The sequence below is a fragment of the Pan paniscus genome, chromosome 18 (assembly GCF_029289425.2).
Source record: "Pan paniscus chromosome 18, NHGRI_mPanPan1-v2.0_pri, whole genome shotgun sequence".
Taxonomy (NCBI): domain Eukaryota; kingdom Metazoa; phylum Chordata; class Mammalia; order Primates; family Hominidae; genus Pan; species Pan paniscus.
Window position 1 is genome coordinate 82,790,762 of NC_073267.2, and position 20,630 is coordinate 82,811,391.

Sequence of the window (20,630 nt, forward strand, 5' to 3'; positions counted from 1 at the left end):
TCAACTGAGAAGGCAAAGTCACATTCTTCTCCTCGGAGGCTTTGTAGAGTCAGACGGGGAGGTGGAAAGCTGAGCTCAGCCCTGGGTGCATCTGCAGCTTCCAGAAGCCCGAGGCTAGGGCAGGAGGTGGGGGCTCAGAGCTGGCACCACGAGTGCATGTCATGGTTCAGTGAAGCAGAGGCCACTGGAGCCAGGGCTGGGCGGACACAGGAGCGAGTATATGTTTCATGAGTGTATCGGGAGGTGGCTGAAAGGAACTGGGTAGGGGAAGCCCGCAGAGCAGCATGGTATGTTTCCAAGAGCCGCCTCCACTTAGCTCTGAACAGGGTCCGTCATCCCTCTGTGGAGCCCTGTTTTGCACCAGGTCCTTCATATTCTGCCATTTCTTCTCTGGCCCCTTCACCTACCATTTGGGGGGCGGCAGAGTGACTGGCCTTTCTTGCTGAGGCACCGACACCTGGTTCTTCTCCTCCCTCTGTCGTACCCAGATTAGAGGACACCACCTCTGTGAACTTCAGTTTCTTCTCCTATGAAATGGGGACAATGATAGCACCCTCCTCATGCAGCTGCCATGAAGATTAAAGAGGATAATAATACACTCGCAGCGCTGGCCTGCAGCGAGCCTCAAACATGCCGGCGGACACTGCCATTATGGCTGCTGTTTGTGCTTCCCGCCCATGCTGCAAACACCTTGGCCCTGGGCTGCTTGCTTCAGGTTGGAAAGATTTAGGGGCGCAGAGGGAGGCTAGAGCAGGCAAGGCTAGCACGGAGCCCCGCCCCACTGAATGCTCTGAACCCAAAGAAGTAAAGTACAGATCTCTAGGGGCCATCTTTTCCTTGGAGTTTTTCTGGAACTTAGAATAAGTATTTATTTTTACTCCATCTTTTTTTCTAGAAAGGTTTGAAGGAGGTTTAACAACCTCAAGAAACTCAGACAATCATCCAGTGCCTCGCCCAGCAGGAAAGTGCTGAAGGTCAGTGGAATGTCTTTAACTTTTCAAAGCGCTTTTGCCGTCTTTCTTTGCTCCAGCAGATAATTTGAGCCCTCACTATGGGTAAGGCCTGTGTGGGTTGCTGTGGGGGAAATGAACCCACACATAATCTTTCCAGACACACGGGCATGGCAGAGTAGAATCCTTTTCTGGTGACAGAAGACACTGAGGCACAGGACACAGAAGGCAAGCAACTTGCTCAGGACCACACAGCCAGGGAGGACCAGAACGGAAGTGTCCTAATTCCTGATCCAGGCTTAATTCACTCATTCATTCATTTGAGGAATTTTTTAATTTTTATTTTATTTTATTTTTAGACAGGGTCTGCTCTGTCACTCAGGTTGGAGTGCAGTGGCTGGATCACGGCTCAGTGCAGCCTAATGTCCTGGGTTCAAGCCGTCCTCCCACCTCAGCCTCCCAAGTAGCTTGGACGACGGGCACATGCCTGAATAATTTTTTGTTTGTTTGTTTTTGGTAGAGACAGGGTTTTGCCGTGTTGCCCAGGCTGGTCTTTAAATCCTCCACCTGTCTTGGCCTCCCAAAGTGCTGGGATTACAGGCGTGAGCCACCGTGCCTGGACCATTGGAGGAATCTTTATTGAGCATCTGCATTGTGCAGGCACTGGAGGTGCAAAGGCCAGCTAGGTCCTGCCATGGTGGGGCTTATGCTGTAATGGGGTGTGGGTGGGGCAGGGGACAGATAATAAGCAAGGAAATGAATTTAAACATGGTGTTTCCAGTGTCGAGAGCAATGAAAGAATGATGGTGTCATAGAGTAGAGATCGACTTCCAGGGCTTCTTGGAAAGGATGAGCAGGGAAGACCTCCCAAGAAGCCTCAGCCTCTGGGAAGGGGGCAGAGAAAGGAAGGAGGAAAACTGGAGGCAGGGAAAGGGGTCCAGGAGCTAGAAGGGCAGCCCTGTGGAGAGAAGCCGCCTCTCTGAATTCAGCTTGTGCAGCACAGGCAGCAGGAGGTTCCCGGGGCAGGAGGAACCCCCCTCCCCACACTAGGAATTCCACTACCTCCCTCTGGGCACCTCAACAAAAGGCAGAAATGTGGTTCAATGCAGTGAGCCTTGATGTTTTGAACTGAGCCACTGTTCCACTTTGTGCCTGGTGCTCAGGGAGCTATCACCAAGTTTTAGATGTGGGCCCATTTCCCAAGAGCATCAGTTGTCAGCCTGGGAGAGGCAGGCAGACAGGCAGCTGATGGCAGACAGTGAGGAACACAGGAGAGATCGGCAGGTGGCACTGCAGGGCCCAGAAGGGACACTCCACACCCAGCTCTCGATTGTGGATGGAAAATGGCCTTCGCTGCTCTGGCTTCCCTCAAAGCAACTCCCCATCCATCTGCAGGAAGCCCTTATCACTAGAGGCTGGGGTAGAGGAAGGCTGGTGCACACCCTTCTAGGATGACATCGGCACTGAGTGAATGATCTGATGTTTCTATGACCCTCTTGCAGTGGGTGGGGTGACTGGTCACCAAGCAAGGCTCATGCGGATGGGCATCGATAAAGACATCGATAAAGACGTGGTTACCATGGCAACCATCACTTCTAACTTCTTATCAAACCACGTCCTGTGAACATGAGGGAGCAGAGCCGAAGTGAGAGCGAGAGACCCTGCATCCTTCCTTATTCTACTCTTGCTACCATTTCGCACCACTACCGTGCCTCAGTTTCCCCCAATTTAAAGTGAGACAATACTTCTTTACCTTTCATCTGACCACAGACACTTGGGAAGCCATGCCTAGAGGAGGCTTCACCCCTCAGTGAAAAGAGACCTCAGGGAGACCTTGTTCTCCCTGAGCCTTATACATTCAGATTTTCTAGGAGTTGAACAGGTAAGAGGTACCTGAGTAAGAGGTATAATATTAATAATTCTACCGCCTGCTCTATGACTGTCCATGTGATGTTGGGCAAGTCAATCTCTCTGAGCCTCAGTTTCTTTATCTCTAAAATGGGCATAACTATTTATGCCCTCTCTACTTTACAGAGTTATGGTGAGAGCTGTACAAGGTAATGTTGTGGAAGCATTCTGGAAGATGTAAAATCTCACATAAATGGAAGGAACAAATATTGCCTTCCATTTATACTCCCTCCTCTTAAGTTCCTCTAAATCAATTTATAGATGAAAACCTGTTAGCCTGAAGAGTTCCAGCACCACTGCTTTCCTTAGAATACTGGTTCTCAAGCCAGGTGTGGTGGCTCACACCTGTAATCCCAGCACTTTGGGAGGCTGAGGTGGGTGGACTGCTTGAGGCCAGGAGTTCAAGACCAGCCTGGCCAACATGGTGAAACCCCATCTCTACTAAAAATACAAAAATCAGCTGGGTGTGGTGGTATCTGCCTGTAGTCCCAGCTACTTGGGAGGCTGAGGCACGAGAATTGCTTGAACCCAGGAGGCGGAGGTTGCAGTGAGGTGAGATTGTGCCACTGTACTCCAGCCTGGGTGACAAGGCGAGACTCTCTCTCTCAAAAAAAAAAAAAAAAAAAAAAAGGCCAGGCACTGTGGCTCACGCCTGTAATCACAGCACTTTGGGAGGCTGAGGTGGGTGGATCACAGGTTAGGAGATTGAGACCATCCTGGCTAACACGGTGAAATCCCGTCTCTACTAAAAATACAAAAAATTAGCCGGGCGTGGTAGCGGGCACCCGTAGTCCCAACTACTTGGGAGGCTGAGGCAGGAGAATGGCGTGAACCTGGGAGGTGGAGCTTGCAGTGAGCCAAGATCGTGCCACTGCACTCCAGCCTGGGTGACAGAGTGAGACTCCATCTCAAAAAAAAAAAAAAAAAAAAAAGAGAGAGAGGGAAAAAAACAAAGAAAGAAAGAAAAAAGAATACCGGTTCTCAGTTGAGGCTGTGTATTAGGATCACCTGGGAATATTTGAAAACAACGTTGTTGCCTTGGCCCCATCCCCAGAATTTCTGATTTAATGGATGGGGGGAAGGGGGTGTTTTCAAAGCGCTGCAGGTGATTCTAAAGCTCAGAACAGTCAAGGCTTGGAACCGCTTCAGAGCAGCATGTCTCAAACTTTAGGGTACATAAAAAGTACCCAGGGATCTTATTAAAGTGGAGATCCTAATTCAGTAGGATTGGAGCATAACGGCGTGCTTTTCAAAGTGCAGTCTGTGGACCAGTAGCATTAGAACTACCTGGGTGCTTGTTAGGAATGCAGAATCCCAGGCCCACCTTGGACCTACTGAATCTTTCTCTGGGGGGTGGTGCCCAACAATCTATTGATCACACTGTCTTGGTGATTCATCAGTGTGCTAAAATCTGAGACGCATTTGCTCAGTGGTTTTCAAATTTTGGTCTAGGCCAGACATATGAGTGTCACTTGGGGGCTTCTTAGAAATGCAAATTCTAAGGACTACAGAATCTGAGTCTCTGGGGATGGGGTGCAGAAGCCTGTGTTCTAACCAGCCCTTCAGCACACTCAAGATGTTGCGTCCAGTCGCTTCTAGTGCACCAGTCTGTGTAGCACTCGCAGTCCATAGATTAGAGAGGTCAAAGGAGGGAAGGTTCGCACCTTCCTCGTTAAGCTGCACCAGAATTTCCTCGTTAAGGAATTTCCTCGTTAAGCTGCACCAGAAGGCATCCAGGAGGCCAGGCCACTTGTCGGTCTATCTGGAGTTCAGATTTATCGAAGGCAAACAGTCCTCTAACCTCCATCTGGAGCACCCTCTGGGACAGTCAAATCCTACCCTTTGGGGTAAGAAATTGGCTTCCCCAGGCTCTGCCCCAGTATTAATCCTGCTTTGCATGGTGCGCACCATTCCCAAAAAGCTTTCTGCTTCCCACCTCATCTGTTCTTTACGACCCTGCCAGGTAAGCAGTTATCAACCCCATCTTAGAAAGGAGGAATCGGAGGGGGAAGGAGATTCAGCCACAGCTGACAGAGGTCCTGGCCTCCTTCTATTTGTCCCAGGGACAATGTCTGTCCATATCTGCATTTGTCCTGGCTTCTCTCTCTGTCACACACACACACACACACACACACACACACACACACACACACACACACACACACACACACGCTTCTTCCAGTGGCTTCTGGAAAAAAGAATAAGCCCCAGAGTGAAGAGCTACCAGCCACCAGCTGAATGCTTGGGCACTTGAATTTCAATCTGTGTTTCTGGGCTGTGCTGCTTTGGACCCGTGGCTCTGGAGCTGGGCTGGGTCCCCTGAACCTGTGGACATCTGGCAGCCTAATGCTGGGCTGAGTCCCAGGCATGAGGGAGGCCAGAAGGATAGGGCAGATTGGGTGAGAGGGGAGATAGTGGAGAGCCAACAAGGACAGGGGGAGGGCTGAAGCCAGAGGCCCCAGATGGGCCGGCTTGGCAAAGGAGGGCCTGGGATGCAATCCGCCGGCAGGCTGGGGCTGGAGAGGCACTGTTCTTGAAGAGCCTCAGGCCTGCTCTATTAATTCTGGCTCCTTTGGTTTTGGAATTGATTTCCCTGAGGGGTCTCCTTAGCCCTGAAAACCTCCCTCAGGGGCTTGGCTGGTAAAGCTGCTGAAGTCTGGAGGGGAATATACAAGCTGAAGAGGGCACGGACAGCCGGCCCGGCTGGGCTGGTAGCTGCCCTGGCAATGCAGGGCTGGCATCTTGTTTGTGAAACGGGTCCCTTAGGCGGGCTTCCCCGGGGAGCCCCAGCTCTTCACAGACCGGCTGCTCCCCGCTGCCGGCTGGTGCAATCAGTCTGAGAAGCAGAGCCATAGCAGGCAAGAGCCCACCTGGAGGTACCCAGCGTAGAGCTGCTGCAAGTGGACACTCCACAACCCAAGGACGCTGTTAGTGAAACAACTGGGGAGTTGGGGGTGGGAGCAGAGGCAGGAGTGGGGGACATTTTCCAGGGCCTACCCCAGATGGGTCAGGCGGCTGTTCCCTGAGAGCCTCATATCCTGACATCACGCCACGCCCAGCTGAGAGGTATACAGACCCCCAGAGGTTCACTAACAGGGTTCAGAGAAAGCTCTCCTCTGACAACTTTAATCTTGGTTCCCAGTGTCAGACCCTGTTGATTTTAATGGGCCAAGACCCAATCGTTTTGAGAAATCCTATGATTACCTTATAGCATTGTAACTGTTGTGTCATTTATATAAACACTTAATATACATCACATATTTTGTGACCCTATTTCAGCATGTGTTTCACTTTGGTATTGCAGGACCTCTCATGCAGCCGCCCAAGGCCAGTTGCCCAGGTTCCCGTTCATCTCTGAGAGGTGCTGCTGTTCTAACTTTCCTCCCCATTCCCTAAACCAGGGACAAACAAACGAGCAGTGACCCGTGCCCTGGAAGAGCCTGCCTGGGCACTGCAGTCTGGCCCTGAGTGGTCCTCAGTGTTGTGTGGGCTTGGAGAAGACTTCTGCCAGGTCACTGGGTTTCAGAGGGCGAGGATGGGAGCCTGCGTAGAGCCATCCTCAGCCCTTTGTGGCCTCTGTTGTTATTTTCAAAATCCTCAGGGTCCACATAGATAAGGAACAGGACTCAGTCCCTGTGAGAGGCTTTGAGCACCCCCTACGTCACCTGGGCCACTTGGAGGTGGACAGAAGCCCAGAAGAGTATAGGCAGATCCCCCCACCTGGAGACATATACGTATTTCTTACAAGGGAAGAAAAGGTGTCTATCACATTGTTTTCTTCTTATATCTTTATTTATTTAGTTAGTTATTTTTTTAAAGATAGGGTCTGGCTCTGTTGCCCAGGCTGGAGTGCAGTGGTGCAATCATAGCTCACTGCAGCCTTGGACTTCCTGGGCTCAAGCCATCTTCTGCCTCAGCCTCTCAAGTAGCTGGGACTACAGGCATGCGCCACCACACCTGGTTAATTTTTAAATTTGTAGTCAGGGGAGGGGGGTCTCACTGTATTGCGCAAGCTGGTCTCGAACTCCCGGCTTCAAGTGATCTTCCTGCCTCGGCCTCCCAAGGTGCTGGGATTATAGGCCTGAGCCACTGTGCCTGGCCTCCCTTCTTATATCTTTATTGTTTTGCTGACTACACAGGAAATAGATGCTCTTGTAAAATTTTCAAGTGCTATGGAAATTAACTTAGTAAAAGAAAATCCCCTTTCATTTGGCTCATCCACTCTTCAGAGAGAGCCACTATTATTCAGTTGTATTTTTCTAAATATCCTGCAACATACATATATCATTCATAATAAAAATGGGCTTATATCATAATAGCGTTCTGCTACAGTTTTAAACAATATCTTAATAATACATCTTGGACATTTTTCCATGTCACTACAAAAGCTTCACTTCGCTCTATCATACTCCATCATAGGGATGACCATATTTATTTTTCTGTCCCCCAGTGAAGCACATTCTCCCCTCCACCCACTGAAATTGTTAGTATTTCCAAAGAACACTGTAATAGACATGTTTGTTCATATAACTTTCTGCGCACATACGAGTATATCTATGTAGGCTAGATTCTTGGAAGGGAGTAGGATGTTCACCTTGGCCCCATGAATGTCCGCTTGCCCCTGGAAGAGAACTCATCTTATCTTTACATTCTTAGTTGCTTTCAAAGGGGTAGCAAAAGCTAAGGCATTTCTCTTTGGAGCCACAACTTTGCTGCTCGCAGATGGTCAGTAAAATAGGAGCCTGGTGGCCTGTCTAATCAGAACCACAGATAAAGGACAGTGTGAACTCTGAACTGTGCATCCCTCAGCCACCTGGATCCTTTAGAGGGGGAAAGTTCCTGATACAGAAGTGTCCAGGAAGCAACAGAGCAATGGGCTCAGATACGTAAGGCCATGTCAGGGCCACTCGGAGCATGGAGGTGATGTTCGGAAGAGCCCTAGACCCCACCAGGGTCATTGGGTGGGCTTGGCTGTCATCTTCCCTACCTCAGCCTTTGAGAGACAACGTTGGAACCCTCCCAAACGCATGCTCTTGGCTGACTGCTGAGGCAGAGTTGGTGGAGTGGTATTGCGGACTAGGAGACCAGATTCCTGGTTCCCCCTTCACCTCTTCCTGCTTTGCTGTGTGATCTTGTGAAAAGAATTTTGCCTCTTTGAGTCCTAGTTTCTCACTCTCCAAACATACACTTCTTCCTTTCTCTACCACAAAGCTAATAAGAATTTTGAAAATAATCCAACTCTTTAGGGTGATGGTGGCTTTTTCTGTTTTGGAATGGGCTAAGGGTCCTCCTGCCCCCATCCTCCCTCTCGTTGGGATTCAGCTGCCTCCTAAGATCTCTTTGTCTTTGTTTACTACCAGCCAGCATCCAGAAGGGGTGGGGAGGTGGCTCCAACTCTCTGGGGGCTGTGGTTAATTGGGCTCCAGCGAGCCCACTCCAGGGACCTGGAGAGCTGCAAGGGAGAGTTCTCTCAGGTGTTTTTAAGATTGTGAGTGGTAGGGGGTACTCTTAGAATTGGGAAGAAACCCCATGTTGAAAATGGAAACCAGAATTGGTAGGAGAGAGGCCTAAACAGGGCTGGGAGTGCCTCAGGCACTGCGGTGTTGGGCTCACCTGCAGCCTTTGGGTGTTCAGGAGGGGAGGAAGATCACCCAAAGCCTAATTCTGGATCCTTTTGTGGAATTCCGATTTGGCTGTATACATATCTTCCTAAGTCACCTCTCTCTCATCTCTGGTATTTTAATCCTCATTGCCCTCCTTCTCTGTCGGGTCCATGGCCTTTCCTTGGGACTTCCCTGAGGCTGTGATGTAGAGATGGCAGTGGAAGTCTGATGGACAAGGAAGAAGGTGCAAGCATCAAGCTCCCCCTTCACCCCGGAGCAGGAGGGGCCAGAGGCACAATGGCTTTAGGAGGCTTTGAAGATCATGGGTTTGGTGGTAGCTTAACTACACTCTAGCCAAGCCAAGGACCCCATTTTGGGATACACGAAACTGCCCATCACCCCCAAGGGTGGGTTGGGGGCTTTTCTTTGGGGGAATGGGAGGGAGACTTATACCTATCATCATGGAAAAAAACCCTCTTCCAAACCAAGCAGGTGTTCAGGAACCAGAGTGGGAGAATAAACGCTGGCCAGGAACCAGCCCCACCAGTAACTTGCTCCATGACCTCGGAAAAGTCAACCCCTGTGTCTGTTTCCTCATCTGTATAAGGGGAGTCATGGTCTGCCCAGCAGCCTCACACCTTGAGAAAGTGCCATTGTGCTTAAGTACAATGTCTCAGATCAACGTAAGGATCTGCGTGGTTATGGACAGTGCTCTTGCTTGTCCCTCTGAGAATGGGGGAAAGTAGAACTATAGAGTCCTCTGTTTATAGCTGACTCATCTACCAGGAAGCCAGTGGTGTAACCTTGGCTGCTTGGTAACTTTCCTTGAATCATGCAAGTCTGGTGCAGATAAACTGGCAGGAGCCTCCTTAGGGAATGTGCATGTCATCTGGAATACTAAAAGCCTGCACTTCTCTGAGGAGAGCACTTTGTACCAAGGGAATTTTATGGCAGGAGCTGGGGATTGGAAACACAATCCCTCCTTAGCCCCATTTTACAGATTTAACCATCTACCCACTTCCGTCAGTAATTCATAGGCAGAGCACAGTCCTAACTCAGGTATTCAAATGCCTAGTCCCCTACCGCTCTAGCTTTCTCAGTTGGCTCCAAGGAAACAAAATTTCACCCATTAGCATCCCCAGACATTAACCCCTGCCTCCCCATAGCACTCTGGGCAGAGGATCTCTGTTCAGCCACCTCCACACCCTGCCAAGGCGAGGAAGGGAGGAGGGAAGAATGGAGTGAGGCACACCTGATGCCCCTCTGTTTTCCATCCCCCTTGCTCTCAGACCCCAGGATAAACTTCCTGTCATCCCACACAGATCTGGGACAGGGGCCTGAATGACAGGTGTCAGAGCCCACAAGGCTGAGCCTGGCCCCCTGGGGGGCTGTGCAGTGCAGTGGTTAAGAACTTGTCTTCTGGAGACAGCATCTGTCTTAGCCTTTCCCGTTGGCCTCCCTTTGGGGTCAGCCCCTCCAGGAGCCATTAGCTACCCGAGGGGAGGGTAGCTACAGACACCACAAAATGTCTGAGATGCCAGGATATTTTGGATGCTCGTCTTAGCCAGGTCTGTGCATAGAGAGGGAAATCCGATCACTTATTTTTTCGGAGTAACAGAAACAGAGTCTCTAGTGATATCAAAAGCCTCTAAAGGGGGACCACCCTTTATGCCTGAGTCAGACCACCACAGACACTTGGAATCCCAGTGCTGGGGGCTACCTCCAAAGGTCATTTGGTCTGGCCCTTGCTTTTTGGGTGAGTCAGTGTCCAGACCACACAGAGCAGAGGGTTAGTCACTGAGGCACTTAGGGTGGTGCCTCCCCCTACCCAGAGATGAAGTCACCAAGAGTACCCAGGATTATCACTATGAGGGAACAGGTCTGGGACTGGCACCCCAACGCTGCCCGCCACCACACCCACTGCTGCTGTATTGGGAAACCTACATGCCCACGGCGGCTGGAAAATGGACAAAGGAAGCAGGGGGGTGTTCAGGGCCCCCAGTGCCATTTTCCACTCCTGCTCCCAGCCAATCAAGCTGGGGAGGCCACGTTTCCCTTCAGGATCCCCTAATTTATCCCAGCCTCCAGCAGGGTAAGGGGGCTAACCTAGCATTCAACAAAAGGGGAAGAGGAGGAAAGAAATGAGTGGTCTTCTGAGACCTGTGGCTGGAGCAGCTGAAGGCAGGGGAGGTGGGGGAGATGGCAGGGGGAACCTGGAGGCCTTCCCAGCCCAGGCCACCTCTCTGAGAAAGCTCCCACTTGCTCAGAATAAAGGTGCAAATGCGGGTGGGCTCTGGGTCATCTATGTTAGGGAAGAAAGTTACTGACAGTTGTGCCCAGAGCAGCCGGATGTCTCCCAAACCCGGGACCCCTACCCCAGCAGGCTCTGCGACCAGACCACCTCCTGAGGGCAAACGTACACCTGCCCGCATTCAGCGCCGCCCCCTGTCCCCTTCACCGCAGATCCCCTGGGTGCCAATGGGCACAGAAGTTGGGAGCTTTACTGACCGTCTGCGTCAAAGTGCTTCCATATTTCCAGGAACTGGGACGCCGTCAGCTCGGCCAGGTGCAGGTAAGGGGGCTGCTGCTGCGGGCCAGCCATGGCGAGCCGCTCGGAGACCTCAGCCTGCACCGCTCCCGCTCCGCGCCGGCTGGGCTCTGGCACTCGCTCTGTGGCTGTGCGCCACGCTGCCCTTATATACGCTCTGGAGCCTGCGCCTGCGCCCGGCCGCCAGCAGGGGGCGCGCGCGCTCAGGGAATCCGACCGGGGCGCGGCGCGGCGGGGGCGGCGGCGCGAGAGGCTCGGCCCGGACTCCTAGAGGGCCCTTACCTCTGCGCTGAGACCCCTCGGCGCCGGGCCAGGGACACCCGGAGGATTTTCGGTGAAAATGAGGGAGAGGCTGCCCTTGCCTTCCCTCCCGACCGTCTCGAGTACATCCACCACTTATTATTGTTGGCAATAGCAATAATAATAACAGCAGTAACAACACTAATAGTAATACTAACACAAACTTGACAAATATTTAGCACTCGGGCTTCGGAGTTCACTAGGTCTCTGTTGTGCCTCCTCTCTTCTGATCCTTCCACAGCAGGAAGAGCTGGGACCACTTTTCTGATGAGGTACTTGTGACTTAAGATGATTAAGTGACTGGCCCAGCAAATTAGTGGCAGGGCTAGAATTTGAACTCAGCACTCTTTACACGCAGCACGTGGCTCCTTCATGGGGCTCAGTCTTGCAGAGCAGCCAAGAGTTCTCAAGGCTTTAGTGGGGAGCAGCTGGAATCAGCAGTGCCCCGGGAGGATTCCGATGGAAGTGGCGTGGGGTGGGGGTGGGGGGCTTCCACTGTCTGTTTGGGTCCTGGTATATCCGTCCCCTCGGAGCCTCCCTCCACCCCTGGTACCTGCCTCACGCTGGCCATGCTCTGGGGGTCTTTTAGACATTTGGCCAGGGGGTGGCAGAACTAGATCAACCCGTACCAGGTCTTAACCACGCCCACCTAGGGACATCGTGGGAATGTGCCTGCTCCAGTGGACAGAGAACAACGTCCAACTCTGTCTTGGGGATGTTCTGAGCTGGTCTCAGAGAAAATAGACGCAGCTACTGAGCGCACATCCCGAGGGCAGCAGACAGGACTCCCCAGCAGGGAGCTGGGCCCTCTCCCCATTCTCTCCTGCGGTCTGAGCCCTTAGGGGTCTGTCCTGGCCTTGTGGTAAGGTAAGACACCTTACCCACAGAGTGACAGCATCATCCCTCCTTTCTCCCCTCTCCTGCCACGGAGTGACTGAGACATGAATTGGCGATCTTTAACATGTGCTAATGAGTGTTAGCTGAACCACCTTCCAAGAGGAGAGTGAAAGGCAAGGAGGTAAGTGAGAATGAAAAGGAGGTCGCTGGGGGAGAGGGGAACCCAGGAGGAGACAGAGAGAGGGTTGTCCCTTGGAGAGAGGGCCAAGCCCAGAGCAAGTCTCAAAGGGGCAATAGAGAATGCAGGTTCCAAAACCACTTGTTCTTTGCCTAGGGTGAATGTGTTTAGAGTTACTTGCAGGAACAGACTGGGGAGAGAAGTCATCAAAAGCTAGCTTTAGAGGTACCCATCCACCTTGCTGAGAGATTCACCAAAGCCCCTAGGGAGGCAGGATGACTCAGTGGTTAAGAGTAGGCACTGAAGAATCAGGCTGCTTGGGTGCGAATCCCAGAATAAGCTGTGTGACCTTGAGCAAATTATATAACCTGTCTCTGCCTCAGTTTTTCTCTTCTGCAAAATGGGCATGTGGGCATACGCCTTTTAGAATTATTGGCTGGGTGCGGTGGCTCATGCCTGTAATCCTAGCACTTTGGGAGGCCGAGGTGGGCAGATCACGAGGTTAAGAGATTGAGATCATCCTGGCCAACATGGTGAAACCCAGTCTCTACTAAAAAAAAAAAAAAAAAAAACAAAATTAGCCAGGTGTGGTGGTGCATGCTTGTAATCCCAGCTACTTGGGAGGCTGAGGCAGGAGAATCGCTTGAACCCGGGAGGCGGAAAGGTTGCAGTGAGCCAAGATCGCACCACTGCACCCCAGCCTGGGCGACAGAGCGAGACTCTGTCTCTAATAATAGTAATAATAATAATAATATAATTGTTCTGAGGGTTAAATGAGTTAGGGCTCCTGCTGCCCTTCATGGAGCCAGCGATCAGTGGTTGGCTTGGCAAGAAATTTCTCAGTCAGCATCACCTCCCCTGGGGTAGCTAATGAATGGATCCTGGAGGGGCTGACCCCAACGGGAGGCCAACGGGAAAGGCTAAGACAGATACTGTCTCCAGAACACAAGTTCTTAACCACTGCGCTGCACAGCCCCCCACGGGGCCAGGCTCAGCCCTGTGGGCTCTGACACCTGTCATTCAGGCCCCTGTCCCAAATCTGTGTTGGGTGAGAGAGCTCATCCCTGCTTCTCCAAGAAGCAAAGCCAGTGTCCCTGTGCTACTTTGGTTTTCCTGGTGAGGAGTAAAGAGTGAAGCTCCTACTTCCTGCTTTCCAGAGCTGTTGAGATCAGGGGGACATGGTTCTGGGTATGACAGTAGGGTGGCCACAGTGACCTTTAAACTGTCTACTGGGACAGTCTTGCCTCGTTCATTTCAGATGCACAGTTGGTCTGTTTCTGGGAGGCCCATTCCTGGAGGACTGAGGAGCCCAAGCTGGTGCATTTGTGGTTTATCTCCAAGTTGAGTCCTGCAGAAACAGCCACATTGAGCAGTTACAAGTTCCTGCCCTGGAGTCAGATAGATATGGGCTCAAAACCCTCTTGCTGGTTGTGAGGCCTTGGGCAAAGCTATTTAACCTCTTTGAACCTTTCTAAAAATCAAGGTAATTAGTTTCACAAAGTCAGTGGAAGGACCAAAAAGAATGTAATCAAGGGGTTAGCTAGCAAGAACCCCAGCAGCCGTAAGTGCTTAATTAATAGGCAGGTATTCTTACCAATGCAAGGATGTGAGGAGGGATTTTTCTTGTTGTTCTGAAATAGTGGCAGTTAGGCCACATCTGGAATCACAGCAATCAGATGCCTTGTGTCTTCCTGGCTTGCTCAGCCTGCCCACCACCACCCACCAAGGCCAGGGATTATCAGGGGAGATGTCTGGGTGCGGGAGAGAGGAGCATTGGCCTTCTGGGAGTGCAGCATTTGTGGCTGTCCTGAAGTCAAGTTTTGTTGGAGGAACCCCCAGAAATCCTCTCCAGGTTGTGGGGGATTTCAGCAGCAAGGAGGAACTGGAGATGTCACCTGGCTCCAGAGTGGGCTGGGGTAAGCAGTGTTCTGGAGTTTGGGCCACATATGGAGTTGGGACTGGCGCTTGCTTCTGACTCAGAGCTGTCTGATGGCCTATGAAAGCAGCTTAGACTGCCCTGTCCTGCATCTAGAAGGAAGATGGGAGCCACCATGGTTCTCTGCAGCCCTTGGGGGTTGCTATGGCTCCTGGGAAAGGTGCATATAGTTTAAAGAGGGGGCCGAAGCCAGATACCTGCTGGTGTTTATGATATCCTCGGTGTTTAGGAAGCTAGTGCGGAGCTGAAGACCGCTCCAAAAAACCTTCACTCCACTATGCACAGGCCCTCAAATTCCTCAGAGACCAGCAGCGGGAGCCAAAGCCCTGTGATGCTCCTACAACCTGCAAGCGACCAGAGAGGTAGGAAGACCTCCCACCCCTCATCTCTCCTTGCAGCTCCCTCTGCCCTACCAGGAGGGGATGTCTTAGAGCCAGCCATCCCTTCTCTCCAGGCTCAGCTCCAGACCCAAGCTCCTTGTCCAGTTTGCAATGGGAAAGGAGAAGAGCTTTGCATTGGAGAAGAGACTGGAGTCTTAGCTGGACTGGTCCAAGTTTCAATAACCAAATGTGTGAGGAGAAACATGGACTCAGATAAGAAATCATTCAGAGATAGGAAAGAGAGGTTCGATGAGCGTATTTTAAAGCAGTGTCGGTAAAGACGGAACATTTATGAGCACATTTCCGTAAATTAAGGCTCTTGTAAGTAATTTCAGATGTCTGGGGTTCTGCTTCCCTTCCAGGACTTCCCCTCGAGTTTTATTACAATAATGATAATGACGATGATGACGACAATGATGGCGATAACCATGAGGATACCTTTAAATGCCTTTACAGAGGGTTTTGATGTGTCTTGCTTTGTTTGGTCCTCACAACTCCCCTATCAGGTGTGCAATGCAAGAATTTGACCCATTCCAAAGATAGGGAAATCAAGGCTCAGAGAGATTAACACCCAACCAAGACCTGGGAGGGGTGGGGTATCAAGAACACTTTGTCCCCTCCAGTTTCCATGGTATATGGAGTCTTTGTGGACCAGGTGCCAAGCTCCTGGGCACTATGTATAAAGTTCTTCCCGGACCCTGGCCACTGGAGCCACAGGGCCCCTCCCAGCGTTAAGGAGTAATGCCAAGCCCACTGTTTACCCACCAGTTCTCTGATGGCTGGTTCCTCCCTCCACCAGAAGGGCAAATTGGGGACCACCTTCACTTTTGCATCCCCAGCCCACCAGCTCATTTGAGTGCTGTGATCTGACACCAAGGATTGGCAGGGAGACTTGCCCAACTGTCCCTCTGCCCCAGGACCCTAGAATCACTCCCTCAAGAAGGGAGGGAGGCTTGGTGACTGAAGTGGTGAGATGTCAGAGGACAGATGACAAACAACTTTCCAACCAGGATCCACTGGGCTTCGGTAATTGGCTGAGCTCCTTGGAGCACCTGGTGTTATTTTGGAGCACTTCAAAGGAAAAAATACGAAGCCTGACCTGGTACCTCCCTATGCCTAGAAGTGTTTCTTCCAGATATTGCTTCTTTGGTTTTTATAATGGTCAGGCCTGGCTACCGGAGTGCCGGAGAGCTGGCCTTGCTTCCCAGAAAGGAGGATGAAAGGGATGCAGGAGCCCAGCAGTTTCCATGGAAACGGACTGAGGTGGTGGAGAAAATAGAGAAACCAGAGGAACCCAGAGGTGGAAGCAGGACTTGTGAATAACCCGGTCTGAAACTTGAGATCTATGGACAGCTCCCTCTGTGCAAAGGATTTGGGTCACCAGGATAGCAACAGGAGGTGAAATAGCAGTAGCTGGGGGCTGTCGGGTGATCCTCCGCAAGCAGGGACACAGGGGCTGGGGGCTCAGGCTCCAGAATTCCACAGGCCCCTTTCAGCTCCTGGATCTGCTGTTTATCGGCAGTTCTACTATGTGTTGGCTTTGTAATCCTGGGTAAGGTGTCTACGCTCTCTGAGCTTGTATTTCCTCATTGGTAAAATGGGAATAATCCTAGTAACTGCCTCACAGGCTTTGTGAGCATTAAGAGAGGTAATGCATGTTAAGGGTGATGCAAGGCCTGGAACAAAATAAGCATTCAAATGTTATTACAGGGGAGAAAACCGAAGGCAAGTGATGGTGAGTTTAATCCAAATGAATGCAACCCATCTCCACCCTGGCCAAAGCAACTGGTTCAGGGATAGGCAATGAGACATCATATCCCAGAATGCAAAGGAGCTACTGGGACCTCCTGTCTATTTGCAGACAGTCTGGTGTGAAGCTGTGAGGTCTGGAATCACTGCAGCTATCTTGACACCATGAGTGCAGAGCCTGGAGTGAGGGAAATTGGAGAGAGCACAGAGTAGACACTGAGGTTGAAGCCAATGTTGCAAAAGGCAGAGCAGAGAGACTGCAAGAAGTCAGGTCACAAGTGACATCATTTGAACTGCTGGATCAAGCTGAGCCTGAAGTACCTTTGGACTTCTCAGTTGCATGAGTCAATATATACCCTTTAGTGTTCAAGCCCATTTATGGTAGGTTTTCTTTCATTTGCAACCTAAAAGACCTGACTGATAATCCATGAAGAGGACAGTTGTCCTCATGGGAGCTGGAAACAGGCAACCTTTTGGAACCAAATTTCTCTGTCCCTCTTTCTCTTAGAGCACAGGGCCACTCCTTCACAGATTGTCTCTGTGTGCACTGTGCCTCTATTTTCTTCTCTCCCTCCCAGCAGGCATCCTTACAACCTTGCCCTTTACAGTCACCAGCCACAACTTGTCCCCAAGACTCCTCTACCTTCCATTTCCCCTGACAGCCTCGCCTCTGTTTCCATATTCCAGACTCCCGAGAGAAGAATCTGGTTGGTCTAGCTTATCTTTTCATGTGAAGCCATTCAAATCATCGGCTGCTGTCCTGCCTTGCAAGGCCGCCTAGGGTTGGACACCCATCTCTTAGTCCAATCAGCTGTGGCTGGGGACAAGTCTCAGAAGGGCAGTGGGCAGCACAGATAGGGGCCTATTTCCCTTAGGGACATCTGTGGGCATGGTGAAAGTAACTGACACCTCTAGTGTTGGGTGCTCAACACAGAAAATTCAAACAAGCTGCGGAACATGTTTGCTTTAACATTGGGTGAAAAAAAAACATTCGGCCAAACGAATTCAAATATAAAAGGGAGAGTCTGGGGGAAGGGTGTCATCTAAAACAGGAGTTGGCAAACTTTTTTTTTGTAATGGGCTAAATAGGAATTTTTTTTGAGGGGGGGTGCTTCGTGGGCCGTAGGTTCTCTGTCTCAACTACTCAACCCTGGTATTATAGTGCAAAAGCAGCTATAGATAATATGTAAACAGAGCAATATGACTCTGTTCCAATAATACTTCTTTTAGTAGTAGTAGTAGTAATAATAATAATAATAAAAACTTGGTGGGCCTAATTTGGCCTGTGGGACATAGTTTACTGGCCCTCATCTAGTAAATGAATTCTAGGTTCTCTCTAATCTTAATGAAACCTATGTAGAAGGATTGTTGTAATGATTCCATAAAATAATCTATGCAAATTACCTAGCACAGTGATTGGCACAGGGTCGATGGTGTTGGCTGTTTTTGTTCTCTTTTTTGTCGAGTGGGCTCTCGGAATAACTGGGTTCCAGATCCACCAATGTGCTTGGCTAATCTAGAAGAGTCCCTTCATCTTCTCTGAGCTGAGCTGGAAGTTGATCACATCACTCCATATAGTGAGATGGGATTTCTAAGGAAAGGAGGTGGAGGAGGAAGAGAAAGGTGCAGGCAAGGAGGACAAAAGGAAATGTAGCGTGCATGAGTCCAGATCCACAGGGCGTCCGTGTGAGGCGGGCTTGGCTCTGCCTGGGGGCCTGGCAGGGAGCCCTGGGCTTGATTTGCAAACAAATTTGCTCTATTTCCTGCCAGAACAGGACTTCCAGGTGGCCAGGAATTTGGACTCCTTTACTAAGGATGGGAAAAATGTCCCTAGAGGGACAGTGTCCCACTTCCAGGATTCGCCAGAATGCAGCAGGAATGTGAGAATGAGATGTTCAAAGATAAGGGCTGCATTTCATTCACTCATGAATTCATTACAAATTTTATTCATTCATGCTGTGTAAAAAATATTGATTAGCCAGCTACTTTGTGCCAGGCACTGTGCTAGGGCCTAGAGATTCGGTGGTTAGCAAAACAGAAATGATTCCTCCTTTCAGGAGTTTAAAGTCCAGTGAGGGAGACAGACATTGATCAAACCACACAATCACACATATAAGTGAAAACAGAGTGAATATCAGGGAGCGACCGTATCTAGCATGAGTAGGAAGCCATCCTGAGAGTGAACTAACCAGGAGGAGGGAGGAGGTGAGCATTCCTGGATTTAAACCCCATGCACCAAGGCTCCGTGCTGGCAGAGCTGTAAGAAAGCCAGAGGGATGGGAGATCAGTGGGACGAGGGGGTGCATGGTGGAGGTGACCCTGGAGAGGTTGGCAGGGCCAGACGCTAGAGCACTGGGAGCTATCAAAGGGCTTTCTGCCAGCAACAAACATAACCAGGATTATGGTCTCCCTCTGGCTCCTGTGTAGGGGGTGACTAGCGAGGAGTCTAAGTGGACACAGGGAAACCTATCAGGTGACTCCTGAGGCTGTCTGGGAAACACGGCCGTACCTGGGCCTCCAGAGGGGCAGTGGTCATGGAGCAAAGTGATCAGGAACTTTGTAGGCAGAAAATAGGATTTGGCCATGAGTTGGATATGGACAGTGAGGGAGAGGGCGATTCCCAGTTGGTATTGGCACCTGGGAGAAAAGCAGACACTGACTGAGATGGGCGATGCTGGCAGAGGACTAGATTTGAGAAGGATACACCCTGCGTTTGTTGGATGTGTTGAGTTTGAGTTGTCTTTGAATCAATCTACTGTGGACAAATGTTTGTATCCCTTCAAAATTCAGATGTTGAAAGCCTAACCCCTGATACGATGGTATTCAGAGTGGGGTCTTTGGGGCATGATTAGATCATGAGGGTGGAGCCCTCATGAATAGGCTTAATGCCCTTATAAAAAGAGGAAAAGGCCGGGCGTGGTGGCTCACGCCTGTAATCCCAGCACTTTGGGAGGCCGAGGTGGGCGGATCACAAGGTCAGGAGTTCAAGACCAGCCTGGCCAACATGGTGAAATCCCATCTCTACTAAAAATACAAAAATTAGCTGGGCTTGTTGGTGCACGCCTATAGTCCCAGCTACTCAGGAGGCTGAGGCAGGTGAATCGCTTGAAGCTGGGAGGCGGAGGTTGCAGTGAGCTGAGATCATGCCACTGCCCTCAAACCTGGTGACAGAGCTAGATTCCGTCTCAAAAAAAAAAAAAAAGGAAGAAACACGGGATCTCTTTCTGTGCCCTCTGCCATATGAAGATACATGAAGACGGTCATCTGCAAACTAGGAAGTGGATATTCACCAGACACTGGATCTGCTGGCATCTTGAAATTGGACTTCCCAGCCTCCAAAATTGGGGGAAATAAGTTTGTGTTGTTTGAGCTACCCAGTCTATGGTATATTTGTTATAGAAGTCTGAGCTGACTACAACATCATCTAAGGGAATGCATAGACCAGGCAGGGGGATTTATGGACCCAGAGTTTGGAGGAGAGGTCTGGGCTAGAGAGGTAAATTTGAGAACCCCTGGGTGTTGAAACTGCACCTGGCCTAGCCTTACACACTTGGCTGGTTTTACCTCGGGGGTCCTCGGGTGCTATCTCCAAGCCCATTTCCCACTGCTCCCATGCTCAGTAGCCACTCAGGGCAGAGGCAATGGCTCCAAGGTTGAAGGTGTCCGTAGCTTTGCTCTTCAAGTTTCAGATCCATGAGTCTCACTAAAAGAGAAAGTAGTTCCTTCTAAGATGGACATGTTGGCTAGAAACATAAATGGGTAAGTTTAAGATATTTCTTCACCCCATCTGCCCTTCCCTTGAGGAAGATCAGATCAATTACAGTAAAACAAAGGAACGATCTTTTCTTTGCACGTCTAACGGAGTGAATCTGTGACCCTACTGTGCCCAGTCTTATTTGTCTCCCCAGCTAGAATGGAGGTATGTAGGACCTTGTCTACCTTGTCTATTTTGCTCATCACTTTTCTTCTCAGCTTGCAGCACCATTCATGGCCCATATGCACTCAAGGGATAATTGTTTTGTTTTGTTTTTGTTTTGTTTTGTTTTTTTTTTGAGATGGAGTCTTGCATTGTCGCCAGGCTGGAGTGCAGTGGTGCGATCTTGGCTCACTGCAACCTCTGCCTCCTGGGTTCAAGTGATCCTCCTGCCTCAGCCTCCCAAGTAGCTGGGACTACAGGTTTGTGCCACCACGTCCAGCTAATTTTTTGTACTTTTAGTAGGGACGGGGTTTCACCATGTTGG

General features: G+C 50.5%; 1 protein-coding gene across 1 annotated transcript in view; it reads right to left on the minus strand.

Annotated features, from left to right (window-relative positions):
• The window catches only part of CALB2 (calbindin 2), a 33,082-nt gene extending 21,931 nt beyond the window's left edge, over nucleotides 1–11,151 (minus strand). Inside the window, exon 1 of the mRNA XM_003829487.4 lies at nucleotides 10,970–11,151. Coding sequence (XP_003829535.1) covers nucleotides 10,970–11,063 — 94 coding nt within the window. The 5' untranslated portion in view covers nucleotides 11,064–11,151. The remainder of the gene's footprint in view (nucleotides 1–10,969) is intronic.
• Between the last annotated feature and the right edge of the window lie 9,479 nt (nucleotides 11,152–20,630).